At 50.0% G+C, this 14354-nt stretch overlaps 1 protein-coding gene across 1 annotated transcript in view; it reads right to left on the bottom strand.

Moving 5' to 3' along the window:
• The window catches only part of DGKQ (diacylglycerol kinase theta), a 241251-nt gene that overhangs the window by 59832 nt on the left and 167065 nt on the right, over positions 1–14354 (bottom strand). The window contains exons 8-9 of the mRNA XM_075347487.1: positions 13121–13188; positions 11054–11277 (exon numbers count right to left, since the gene is read on the bottom strand). Coding sequence (XP_075203602.1) covers positions 11054–11277; positions 13121–13188 — 292 coding nt within the window. The remainder of the gene's footprint in view (positions 1–11053; positions 11278–13120; positions 13189–14354) is intronic.

The following is a 14354-nucleotide window of genomic DNA, read 5'->3' as shown; positions in this document are numbered from 1 at the left end:
GATACTTCCATATATACACTAACATTGGAACTGTGAATGGCACAGGAAAATAATAACTATTGTAATATTTACAAAACATTGTTAAAGAAAATATAAATGTACGCAGCAGAATAAAGAATTACCTGTCCTTCTTATACCATTATGTGACTAAAAATTATAAATCAGCCTCCACTTTAAAAATCAAGGGCACAAATATAGAGCACATAGGATGCAGCTGTCTATGGGCATAGATGCCGGCAAGGGACAGTTTACAGTATGGCACGGGAGGTCACCAGTACTAGAAAAAGATGTCCTACACTTGAAGAACCAGTTACAGATTTTGCATTTCTTCAGCGCTCTATTGGGAGACCCAGACGATTGGGGTATAGCTACTGCCCTCCGGAGGCCACACAAAGCACTACACCAAAAGTGCAAGGCCCCTCCCCTTCTGGCTATACCCCCCCGTGGTATCACGGGTACTCCAGTTTTAGCTTTGTGTGCGAAGGAGGTCAGACATTCCATGCATAGCTCCACAGATTTTAGTCAGCAGTAGCTGCTGACTATTTCGGATGGAAGAAAAGAGGGCCCATATAGGGCTCCCAGCATGCTCCCTTCTCACCCCTGGATGGTGTTGTAAGGTTGAGGTACCTATTGCTGGTACAGGGCTGGAGCCTCACATGCTGTTTTCCTTCCACATCCCCTTGGGGGCTCTGTGGAAGTGGGATCCTGCCGGCCTCAAAGCTCTGACGCCGGGCTCCATCCACAGACCCATAGCACCTGGTGGATGCCGAGCAGGAGTACCATCAGGGACCGGGCCCTGCATCATACAGGTACTCTGTGTCCCCGGCAGGCACAGACGCACTCCGGGCTGGCTGGGCGTTGTAGTGCGCCGGGGACCATACACTGAGCTGGTGTTCCTACAGTTATCTGGGGGACTTTGTGTTCTGGGAACGCAGCGCCGACCCTCACTGGACCGGCGGCGCTGCTGTGACTTGTGGTGCGCCGGGGATACGCCGACCGCGCTTTTACGGCGGGGGCGTTTATAACTCTAGTCCCCGGCTTTTGGGCCTAGGACGCCGGCAGCTCCGATCGTTCCCGCCCCCACCCTGTCAATCAGGGTAGGGGAGAGACGCTGTTTCACGGCAGCGACGAGGGCTGGAGCCTGATTTACATGCTCCAGCCCTCTCACTAGGCACAGAGGGAAGCAGGCTTCCCGCTCTTGGTCAGGAACGCCCAGGGCCCGCCCCCCTTCCTCTCTCAGGACGCCGGCAGCCATTACATGCATGTCTGGCTGGAGGAAGGACGCAAGGCTCTGGGAGAACTAGACTGAGGGGCTTTGGGAGACCACACACCCGCTCTTAAGCGGGCGGTAAGCGGCTTTTCAGCTGGCCCCTCTAGTGCCTTACTGTGTATTAGTGTACTGTGTCACTGGACATAGATATTTATTGATTTCTTGCACTGTGAGGTCGCTTCCTGGCTGTATACCCCAGATCGCTCTGAGGAGGCAGCAACATGTCATCCACAAGACGCAAGGCTGCCAAGGCTAGGGCTGTGTGCACTGCGTGTGCTGCATGTGGGGCTGCTCTACCAGCAGGCTCCAATGACCCCCATTGTGTGCAATGCTCAGATCCGGTGCTGCTTCGCCAGCCGGAGTCAGGAGAGATAGTGACCCAGGCTGAGACGCCTGTAAGTCCTGCCCCGGTGTCAGGGACAGACTTTGCAGTTTTTGCGGATAATATGTCTGTGGCTATGGCAAAAATCCTGGAAACTTTGCAATCCATGCCTGGGGCTCAGTCTATGGACACGGCGAGGTCTATGTCCTCTAATCCTCCGCAGTTGGATTTAATCCAGACTGCAAGGGGGTCCCCGGCTTCTCAGGATGAGTATAATGACTCAGATGATTGCCCCAGCCACCCCAAGCGGGCTCGCTGGGAAAGACCCTCAACGTCATCACACTGCTCAGGGTCTCAGCGCAATCAGTCTCCATGTGATGTGTCTGAAGAGAGTGATCAGGAGTCTAATCCTGGAACCCCTCTCAATCTGGATACCCCGGATGGGGACGCCATGGTAAACGATCTTATCTCAGCCATCAATAGGCTGTTAGATATTTCTCCCCCAGCCCCTTCAGCAGAAGAGGCAGCGGCAGAGCAGGAGAAGTTTCGTTTCCTCTATCCCAAGCGTAAATTAAGTGCTCTGTTGGATCACTCTGACTTCAGAGAATCAATCCAGAAACACGACGCTCATCCAGAAAAGCGTTTCTCTAAACGTTCTAAGGATACACGTTATCCTTTCCCACCTGATGTGGTCAAGCGCTGGACCCAGTGTCCAAAGGTGGACCCCCCGATTTCCAAGCTTGCAGCTAGATCCATAGTTGCAGTGGAGGATGGCGCTTCACTTAAGGATGCCAATGACAGACAGATGGACCTTTGGTTAAAATCTGTCTATGAAGCTATCGGCGCGTCGTTTGCTCCAGCATTCGCAGCCGTATGGGCACTCCAAGCTATTTCAGCTGGTTTAGCAAAAGTGGATGCTATCATACATCCAGCGGTGCCGCAAGTGGCGCACCTTACCTCGCAGATGTCTGCGTTTGCCTCTTACGCTATCAATGCGGTCCTAGAATCTACCAGCCGCACCTCAATGGCGTCTGCCAATTCGGTAGTTTTGCGCAGGGCATTGTGGTTAAAGGACTGGAAAGCAGATGCTGGTTCCAAAAAATGTTTAACCAGCTTGCCTTTATCTAGAGATAGACTGTTTGGCGAGCCATTGGCTGACATCATTAAACAGTCCAAGGGTAAAGACTCCTCTTTACCCCAGCCCAGATCAAGCAAACCTCAGCAGAGAAAGTGGCAGCAGAAGTTTCAGTCCTTTCGAGGTTCGGGCAAAACACAATTCTCCTCGTCCAAAGGGACTCAGAGGACGCAAAGAAACTCAGATTCCTGGCGGGCTCACGCACGCCCCAAGAAAGCAAATGGAGGAACCGCTTCCAAAGCGGCTACCTCATGACTTCCAGTCCCCTCCCTCCGCATCTCCGGTCGGGGGCAGGCTCTCCCGCTTTTACGACACTTGGATGTCACAGGTCAAAGACCGGTGGGTGACAGACATTTTGTCTCGCGGGTACAGAATCGAGTTCAGTTCTCGTCCTCCAGCTCGGTTCTTCAGAACCTCCCCACATCCAGACCGTGTAGATGTCCTGCGGCAGGCGGTGGACTCCCTAAGAGCGGAAGGAGTAGTGGTTCCTGTACCGTCTCAGGAACAAGGGAGAGGGTTTTACTCCAATCTCTTTGTGGTGCCAAAAAAGGACGGCTCGTTCCGTCCTGTTCTGGACCTAAAACTGCTCAACAAACATGTGCACGCCAGACGGTTCCGGATGGAAACCCTCCGTTCTGTCATTGCCTCAATGTCTCAAGGAGACTTCCTTGCCTCAATAGACATCAAAGATGCTTATCTCCACGTGCCAATTGCTACAGAACATCAACGTTTTCTACGTTTTGTGATAGGAGACGACCATCTTCAGTTCGTAGCTCTGCCATTCGGTCTGGCGACAGCCCCCCGGGTCTTCACCAAGGTCATGGCGGCGGTGGTAGCAGTCTTGCACTCTCAGGGACACTCGGTGATCCCTTACCTAGACGATCTACTTGTCAAGGCACCCTCTCAAGAGGCATGCCAACTCAGTCTACATGCTACGCTGGAGACTCTCCAGACTTTTGGATGGATCATCAACTTTCCAAAGTCAAATCTGTCACCGACACAGTCACTAACGTATCTTGGCATGGAGTTCCATACTCGAGCAGCGAGAGTGAAGCTTCCGCTAAACAAGCAGCGGTCCTTACAGACAGGGGTGCAATCTCTCCTTCAGGGCCAGTCGCACCCCTTGCGGCGCCTCATGCACTTCCTAGGGAAGATGGTGGCAGCCATGGAAGCAGTTCCCTTTGCGCAGTTTCATCTGCGTCCACTTCAATGGGACATTCTCCGCCAATGGGACGGGAAGACAACTTCCCTAGACAGGAAAGTCTCTCTTTCCCAGACGGCCAAGGACTCTCTACAATGGTGGCTCCTTCCCACCTCATTGTCTCAGGGAAGATCCTTCCTGCCCCCATCCTGGGCAGTGGTCACGACAGATGCGAGTCTGTCGGGGTGGGGAGCAGTGTTTCTTCACCACAGGGCTCAGGGGACGTGGACTCCGCTAGAGTCCACCCTTCAGATCAATGTTCTGGAAATCAGGGCAGTGTATCTTGCCCTACTAGCCTTTCAACAGTGGCTGGAAGGAAAGCAGATCCGAATCCAGTCGGACAACTCCACAGCGGTGGCATACATCAACCACCAAGGAGGGACGCGCAGCCGGCAAGCCTTTCAGGAAGTCCGGCGCATTCTGAATTGGGTGGAGGACACAGCATCCACCATCTCCGCGGTTCACATCCCAGGCGTAGAAAACTGGGAAGCAGACTTCCTCAGTCGCCAGGGTATGGACGCAGGGGAATGGTCCCTTCACCCGGACGTGTTTCAAGAAATCTGTCGCCGCTGGGGGGTGCCGGACGTCGACCTAATGGCGTCTCGGCACAACAACAAGGTCCCGGCATTCATGGCGCGGTCGCGCGATCAAAGAGCTCTGGCGGCAGACGCCTTGGTGCAAGATTGGTCGCAGTTCCGCCTCCCATATGTATTCCCGCCTCTGGCACTCTTGCCCAGAGTATTACGCAAGATCAGATCCGATTGCAGCCGCATCATACTCGTCGCCCCAGACTGGCCGAGGAGATCGTGGTATCCGGATCTGTGGCATCTCACGGTCGGCCGACCGTGGTCACTTCCAGACCGTCCAGACCTGCTGTCTCAAGGGCCGTTTTTCCATCAGAATTCTGCGGCCCTGAACCTGACTGTGTGGCCATTGAGTCCTGGATCCTATCGTCAACAGGCTTATCCCAGGGAGTGGTAGCCACAATGAGACAAGCTAGGAAGTCAACTTCTGCTAAGATCTACCACAGAACGTGGAAGATTTTCTTAACCTGGTGCTCTGCTCAGGGAGTGTCTCCCTGGCCATTTGCATTGCCCACTTTTCTGTCTTTCCTGCAATCAGGGTTGGAAAAGGGCTTGTCGCTCAGCTCCCTTAAAGGACAAGTCTCGGCACTATCCGTGTTTTTTCAGAAGCGTCTAGCACGTCTTCCTAAGGTGCGCACGTTCCTGCAGGGGGTCTGTCATATTGTGCCCCCGTACAAGCGGCCGTTGGATCCATGGGATCTGAACAGAGTACTAGTTGCTCTCCAGAAGCCGCCTTTCGAGCCTCTCAAAGAAGTTTCTTTTTCTCGCCTGTCACAGAAAGTGGCGTTTCTTGTTGCGATCACATCGCTTCGGCGAGTGTCTGAGCTGGCAGCTCTGTCATCCAAGGCTCCCTTCTTGGTGTTCCACCAGGACAAAGTAGTGCTGCGCCCCATTCCGGAGTTTCTCCCTAAGGTCGTATCCTCGTTTCATCTTAATCAGGATATATCCTTGCCTTCCTTTTATCCTCATCCGGTTCACCGGTATGAAAAGGACTTGCGTTTGCTAGATCTGGTGAGAGCTCTCAGGATCGACATTTCCCGCACGGCGCCCATGCGCCGTTCCGATGCACTTTTTGTCCTTGTCGCCGGTCCGCGCAAGGGGTTGCAGGCTTCTAAAGCTACCTTGGCTCGATGGATCAAAGAACCAATTATAGAGGCCTACCGTTCTGCTGGGCTTCCGGTTCCTTCAGGGCTAAAAGCCCACTCAACCAGAGCCGTGGGTGCGTCCTGGGCATTACGGCACCAGGCTTCGGCTCAACAGGTGTGTCAGGCAGCTACCTGGTCGAGTCTGCACACTTTCACCAAGCATTATCAGGTGCATACCTATGCTTCGGCGGATGCCAGCTTAGGTAGAAGAGTCCTGCAGGCGGCAGTGACATCCCCGTAGGGGAGGGCTGTTTTGCAGCTCTAACATGAGGTATTTCGTTACCCACCCAGGGACAGCTTTTGGACGTCCCAATCGTCTGGGTCTCCCAATAGAGCGCTGAAGAAGAAGGGAATTTTGTTACTTACCGTAAATTCCTTTTCTTCTAGCTCTTATTGGGAGACCCAGCACCCGCCCTGTTGTCCTTCGGGATTGTTTTTGCTGTTTGCGGGTACACATGTTGTTCATGTTGAACGGTTTTTCAGTTCTCCGATGTTAATCGGAGTTAATTTGTTTAAACCAGTTGTTGGCTTCCTCCTTCTTGCTTTGGCACTAAAACTGGAGTACCCGTGATACCACGGGGGGGTATAGCCAGAAGGGGAGGGGCCTTGCACTTTTGGTGTAGTGCTTTGTGTGGCCTCCGGAGGGCAGTAGCTATACCCCAATCGTCTGGGTCTCCCAATAAGAGCTAGAAGAAAAGGAATTTACGGTAAGTAACAAAATTCCCTTCTTTGGCAGACCAGCGTTAAAGGGGTTTTCCACTACTCTGACAAACCCTTCTCAATCATATTCCCACGTATAAAATAAAAACAGCCTACACTCACCTCCAGTGCCATTCCTGGTCCCCCATAACATTACCCAATCAGCGACCACTTCACCCTCACTTCCTTCAGACGTACCTGACATTCAGAAAAAGTCAGAGCAGTAGCAGTTCACTCTTCTTCCAGTTGCGTCTTAAGGAAGTGAATTGGTACCGTGTTTTTCAAAAAATAAGACCGTCCCCAAAAATAAGCCCTAGCAGGGATTTTCAGCATTTTCGGAGCAAGGTCTAAATATAAGCCCTACCCCGAAAAGAAGCCCTAGTTGCGGTTTAATAATGAAGTGTCCATGCAGCTAATAAGGTTAAAGATACTAAAGAACACTTCATTATAGAAAGCAGACACCCTGCAATCACACTCACCAGATGCCGAGCGGGAGGACCTGCAGTGATCACACACCCGAACACGTCAGATCACACACACAATCATCCATCAGATCACACACAGAATCACCACATCCAATCACACACACAATCACCACATCCAGCCATATCAATCCTGAGACACAGTGCGGTGGAGCGCAAGGACCTGCGGATGGAATGCTTACAGGACCTGAGACAAGTGACTTCCTCCCATCTCTCCCTGCAGCCGAAGGCATTCTGTATCATTGGATGTGGTGAGTGTGTGTGATATCTGATGTGTGTATGAATGTGTCGTGTGCATAAGTGTGTGTGCGCGATCTGATCTGATGTGTGTGTCGGCCAGAAGCACTGGAGGCAGCGTGCAGCATACCTGCTGGGAGGACCCACCGGAGATCACAGGAGGACCTGGGAGCCAGATGTCTAGCGTCTGATAAGTATGAGTCTGATGTGAAGTGAGGAAATTTCTTCAAGAATAAAGCCCTGTGCGCACACTGAGTTTTTTTGCCGCATATTTGCTGCAGAAAAGGTGCAGTTTTTGTTTATAACCTTCCTGCAGTCCTTCCCCAGCAAAATCTATGGGAAATTCAAAATGCTGTGTGCACACTGCGTTTGTTTTCCCTACAGGTTTTGCTGCAGAATTTCTGCAGCAAAAAGAAGCAGCATGTCACTTCTTTTCAGCAGGTACCTATGGTTTTGGCATTAAATAATGGTTAAAAACCGCAGGGAACAACCCGTGGAAAAAACGCACCAAAACCACAGCAAAACTGCAGTAAAACCGTATGTGGATTTTGGGTGCGTTTTTGCTTTGTTTTTTTGCCGCATGTGCGGAGTTCTGCCAGAGAGTGCATATTTTACCTAAGAAAAACATTTTCCCAGTGCGCACAGACCCTAAGACCTACTCCATAAATAAGCCCTAGTGCTTTTTTGAAAAATAAAAAAAAAGTATAAGGCCCTGTGCGCACACTGCTTTTTATTTTTTGGCGTTTTTAGTGCAGAATTGGTGCAGTTTGTGTTCATAAGCTTCATGCAATCCTTCCCCAGCAAAGTCTACGAGAAATCCGAAATGCTGTGCACCCGTTGCTTCTTTTTTCCTTACAGGTTTTGCAGCAAAAAGAAGCAACATGTGACTTCTTTTCTGCAGGTCCCTGCGTTTTTCTCTGTGCTTTGCCATTGATAATATTTAAAAACCGCAGGCAAAAACGCACCAAACACGCAGTAAAAATGCATGCGTTTTGTGGGTGCGTTTTTCAGCCAGAGGGTGAAACAAATCTGCAGTGTGCGCACATAGCCTAAGACAGTATCTTATTTTTGGAAAAACATGGGTACTTGGCTCACATGACATAACGCCACACAAGCGCTGGGAAACCAGGAGCCAACGACGCAGGTATGGCTCCAACACCAAGAAGTAAGCATAAGCTGTTTTTATTTTATAAGGCGGACTATGGCAATTGAGAAGGGGACGTCTGAGTAGTGGATAACTTCTTTAAGTTACTTCTAGTGATGAGCGAGTATGCTTGTTACTACTCGGTACTCGCACGAGTATCACTGTACTCGGGCTACTCGGCGGGTACCGAGTAATTTCGCGATACTCGTGCTCTACTCGTGGTCTTCATCCCTGCATGTTGGCGCTCTTTTGAGAGCCAACCCTCATGCAGGGATTGGCTGGCAGACCACTGCAATGCCACAGCCCTGTTAGTTGTGGAATTGTAGTGATTGGCCGGCCCGCACAGCGTGACCGAGCCTTTATACCGGCGGGCGCGCTGTGCTCTGCACACAGCCATCTCATATTCCCTGCTTTCCCCGCCCACAGGCGCCTATGATTGGTTGCAGTGAGACACGCCCCCACGCTGAGTGACAGGTGTCTCACTGCACCCAATCACAGCAGCCGGTGTGTGTGTCTATACTGTGCAGTGAAATAAATAAATAAATAAATTTAAAAAAACGGCGTGCGGTCCCCCCAATTTTAATACCAGCCAGATAAAGCCATACAGCTGAAGGCTGGTATTCTCAGGATGGGGAGCCCCACGTTATGGGGAGCCCCCCAGCCTAACAATATCAGTCAGCAGCCGCCCAGAATTGCCGCATACATTAGATGCGACAGTTCTGGGACTGTACCCGGCTCTTCCAGATTTACCCTAGTGCGTTGGCAAATTGGGGTAATAAGGAGTTAATGGCAGCCCATAGCTGCCACTAAATCCTAGATTAATCATGTCAGGCGTCTCCCCGAGATACCTTCCATGATTAATCTGTAAATTACAGTTAAAAAACACACACACCCGAAAAATCCTTTATTAGAAATAAAAAACAATAACAAAGTCCCTCATTACCAATTTATTAACCCCGACAAAGCCTCCATGTCCGGCGTACTCCACAGTCCTCCAGAGTCGCGTCCAGCTCTGCTGCATGCAGGTGACAGGAGCAGCAGAATACACCGCCGCTCCTGTCAGCTCCACACAGCAACTGAGGTGAGTAGCGCGATCAGCTGCTGTCAGTCAGGTAACTCACGGCCACCGCTGGATCCAGCGGTGGCCGCGATTAACCTCAGTGACAGCTCAACTGATCGCTATACTCACCTCAGTTGCTGCGTGGAGCTGACCGGTGCGGCGGTGAGTAGCGCGATCAGCTGAGCTGTCACTGAGGTTACCCGCGGCCACCGCTGCATCCACCGCTGGATCCAGGTAACCTCAGTGACAGCTCAGCTGATCGCGCGGCTGTCTTCAATTGCCGTGTGAAGCTGACAGGAGCGGCGGTGTATTCTGCAGCTCCTGTCACCTTCATGCAGCACAGCTGGATGCGACGCTGGAGGACTGTGGAGTACGCCGGACATGGAGGGTTTGTCGGGGTTAATAAATTGGTGATGAGGGACTTTGTTAGTGTTTTTTATTTCTAATAAAGGATTTTTCGGGTGTGTGTGTTTTTTAACTGTAATTTACAGATTAATCATGGAAGGAATCTCGGGGAGACGCCTGACATGATTAATCTAGGATTTAGTGGCAGCTATGGGCTGCCATTAACTCCTTATTACCCCGATTTGCCAACGCACTAGGGTAAATCGGGAAGAGCCGGGTAGAGTCCCAGAACTGTCGCATCTAATGTATGCGGCAATTCTGGGCGGCTGCTGACTGATATTGTTAGGCTGGGGGGCTCCCCATAACGTGGAGCTCTACATCCAGAGAATACCAGCCTTCAGCCGTATGGCTTTATCTGGCTGGTATTAAAATTGGGGGGACCTCACGCCGTTTTTTTAATTTAATTATTTATTTCACTGCACAGTATACACACACCCACCGGCTGCTGTGATAGGGTGCAGTGAGACACCTGTCACTCAGCGTGGGGGCGTGTCTCACTGCAACCAATCATAGGCGCCGAAAAGCAGGAAAGCAGGGAATACGAGATTGTTTAATGAGCGGCCGGCTTTTTCAAAAGAGGAAAAGCCGCCGGAGTTTAGTGAACAGCTGTGCAGCGCCGCGGCAGTGATCGGGGAACGGTAAGTAAGAGAGAGGGGGGAGAATGACCGACAGACTGTGAAAGGGGGACAGACAAGACAGAGAGAGACCGACCGACGGGAGATAGAATGGAAAAAAAAATGACCGACATCGCTAGTAAAAAGCACAAAACGTGCGTTTTGTACATCGGAGTGCCACACAATGTTTTACGTAAAATCTTTCATGTATTAATCTCAAAAAGTAACATACACCAGGTCTATCTCACTATTGGGTATGTGCCCTTAACATTTCCGCCATGAAAATTCATTTTGGTGTCATTTTGGAAGGTTTTCTGGTGAGTCCGTAAAAATGGCGTAAAACTCGGACAAAATTGTTCACAGCTGTGACTTTTGAGTGATAAATGCTTCAAGGGGTCTTCCCCATGCTGTTGCCATGTCATTTGAGCACTCTTCTGAGACTTTTGTGACATTTTTAGGGTTTCTACATGCTGCCGGGGGTCATTTCAGAAAAATACTCGGGTCTCCCATAGGATAACATTGGGCTCGGTGCTCGGGCCGAGTACACGAGTATCTTGGGATGCTCGGCTCGAGCACCCGAGCTTTTTGGTACTCGCTCATCACTAGTTACTTCCTTAAAACATCATAAAAATACCATTTTGTACTCCCTTTCTTATAGTCTTTCAGAGAAAATCTAAGCTACTTGCTGCTAGTTTAGCTGAAAGTGAGTCACTGACAAGAGATAAGAGAGCATGCACATCAGTACTGTAACCTACTTCATCCAGCCAGGATACACTTTGATGACTTCTCGCTCCTTTGGCTTTGCTCGGATTATCCAAGCCTCAGGTGTCGTTTCTTTGAACACAGAACTGCCTTTGCCATCATCTGTAGCTCCGTTCCTGTTAATGATGTCATCAGAAACCAATGTCTGCTGAGTCAGTGTCTGAAGCTCGTAATCCTGTGGGTCATCAGGAATGTAAAATGCCCTCAAGGAGGCCTCCTGCAACATGGAGACAAAAAAAGGTTACACTTCCGGTTTATTCAAATATAATTAGCCTATTACTGTCCGTCACATGCATTGGTCATGGTTTTATAGTAGCGTAAAGAGGTTTTTTTCAGTTTTGGAAAACCTCTGTCCCTGGGTTCAGCTTATTTTATAAAATCAAACTGTGCTTTAGTCCCCCTCTCCGGGTCCAGTGTCAAGTGTCCACTTTTACTGTCAAAGTTTGTTATGGTCTCTAGCATCATTTCAATAGTGTAGCAGCCTATACTTGAGCTCAGTGGCTATGTGGCTTATGCCATCAACTCGGGCAGAGCCGGTGAGCTCCAGTTGCCAACAATAAACACCGGAGCAGCAGAAAAGACTCAGCCCTGGAGCAGGAAAAGAACCAATTTGTTTTTAATAAAAGGGGATTTCAAGAACTCTTTGAAATCCATGTTAAATTATGAAATAGCTTTTACAAACAGACCATATACACCAGCATATAATAAAGGCACACCCAAAATAGTATTAGAAAAACAAAAACACAATTATCTTTATCAGGACACACGGTTAGCTTACAAACAAACCCAGACACGATTTCAGAAGACAAAAGTATACAGGAACACCCTCCTAGCAATCAGAAACCCTCCCAGCAATAGTCTTTTAAAAACAAAACTATACTTCAACACAATCCAACACACAAAAATAGGGAAACTTAATACAGAATAAACTAATATGCTATAGAATCCAAAGTGTAAATATTTCAAGATATATCACAAGAAAGTTCATAGGTAACTTGAAAATGGTAGTGAAGTGAATCCCACGTGAATGTAATTGCTAGGGTATGCAACATTGGAGACTTAAGGGGGCTTTACACGCTGTGATATCGCTAACGATATATCGTTGGGGTCACGTCGTTAGTGACGCACATCCGGCGCCGTTAGCGACATCGCAGCGTGTGACAGCTAGGAACGACGATCAACGATCGCAAAAGCGTAAAAAATCGTTGAGCGTTGACACGTCGCTCCTTTTCATAATATCGTTGGTGGTGCATGCCGCTGGTTGTTCATCGTTCCTACGGCAGCACACATTGCTACGTGTGACACCGCAGGAACGACGAACATCTCCTTACCTGCCTCCACCAGCAATGAGGAAGGAAGGAGGTGGGCGGCATGTTCCGGCCGCTCATCTTCGCCCCTCCTCTGCTATTGGGCGACCGGTTAGTGACGCCGCAGTGACGTTGCTATGACGCCAAACGCACCTCCCCCTTGAAGGAGGGATTGTTTGGCCGTCACAACGACGTCGCTGAAAAGGTATGTGTGTGTGACGCTGCTGTAGCGATAATGTTCGCTATGGCAACGATCAATGTCGCAACGAACAATGGGGGGGCGGGTGATATCGCGCACGACATCGCTAGCGATGTCGCAGCGTGTAAAGCACCCTTTAGACTATGTGCCCATGGGAGATTAAACCTGCGGCTTTATCTGCAGAAAATCCGTGGATTTTCCAGATAAATCCGCAGGTTTCAGCATGTACAGACACTCCCCATGTTATCGTATGTGACATGGGGAGTGCTGTGTCCATGCTGCGGATACGTGCGTGCCGCGGAACATGCTGCGGATGTCCCACAGCCGTACATAACTGCATGTCAATTATTCATGCGGAAATATCTGCGGAAATCCCGGCCCCTCCACTATGGAGATAGAGGCCAGGACTTCCGCAGCTTTACCGCAGCTATTTCGCTGTACTACCGCAACTAAAAAATAGCTGGGGATTCCGGCGAGCAGCTGCGGGAAACCTGCGGATATATCCGCATGTGCGAGCTCCCGTGGGCACATAGCCTTATGGTACATTCCATCACATTGCAAAGAGTGGCAGAAGCGGTGCTGGCACATTTGTAAGCAGCCTGTAGGATGTCAAATACAGGAGCTAAGGGATAATTAGATATAGATGATTAACTTACTATATATTAATCAAACTGCTCCATCTCATCCACGGTAAGGGTATGTGTCCACGTAGCGGATGTGTGTGTGCAGATTTTCTGCATGTTTTGGCAGGAAAAACACAGCAGAAAAAAACGCATGTTTTTTTATCAAGTTTTCTTGTGTTTATTCCTGACATTTTACAGTTATGGCAATCTCGGGTGTTCCTGCGCTGTACCCCCGCGATCGCCGCTGGGTCTCCAGCTGATGTTACAGCAGAAACCCAGCGCTCACTTTTAGAAGTGATGCCCGTGCCGCTCCTGGCAGTTTAACTCTCTAAATACCGGAATCAATCGTGATCGCAGCATTCACGAGGTAGGGAGAGGAATCACTTAAAAGGGTGTTTCACCCATATTTTTTATTTTCTAGATCGATATTATATTTGAGAAACAATGTTTCTCTCAAATACCTTATGTCGGCAATAGTGCCTGTGAGAGGCGCTATTGCAGACCGCTGTTCCCCGCTCTGTGACCCCCTGGGCTTTGTGACCTCGGGGATCCGATGACGTCAAGTTCTGGACACATCACATCACCGCGGCTGGCCGCAAGTCTTCCTGACTCACTGGACTGTGGGAGGTGTCTCACCGCTTGTCACAAGCCGAGCGTGTCTCCTGCTTGCAGCGCCTTTGCTGTGAGGGAGGAGGGAGCTGATGGGCTGTGACGAGTGGTGAAACTCTGCCCACAGCCCATCACTCACGGACAACTGCGTCCGGCCACGGGTGTCAGGAACTTGACGTGACGTCATCGGATCCCCCAGGTCACAAAGCCCAGGGGGTCACGGAGCGGGGGACAGTCGTCTGCAATAGCGCCTCTCACAGGCACTATTGCCAACATAATGTATTGAGAGAAACATTGTTTCTCAATATAATATTGATCTAGAAAATATAAAAAATATCGGTGAACCACCCTTTAACTCTCCCTGACGATCGGGTCCCTGTAATGCGATCACAGGGACCCAATAGCTACCATGGCATTCCTGGGTCATCACCATGACAACCCCAGGTTACTGAGCTACAGATCGCCTCACACACCATGCTGGGATGCATGGTGTGTGAGGCGAAATGTCAGTGCTGCGATTGATTGAGCTCGATCACTGCAGTGGATTATATCAGAT

The sequence above is a fragment of the Anomaloglossus baeobatrachus genome, chromosome 1, assembly GCF_048569485.1.
Source record: "Anomaloglossus baeobatrachus isolate aAnoBae1 chromosome 1, aAnoBae1.hap1, whole genome shotgun sequence".
Classification (NCBI taxonomy): Eukaryota; Metazoa; Chordata; class Amphibia; order Anura; family Aromobatidae; genus Anomaloglossus; species Anomaloglossus baeobatrachus.
Note: the sequence above shows the minus strand (reverse complement) of the source record. Positions and strands in the feature narration are given on the sequence as shown.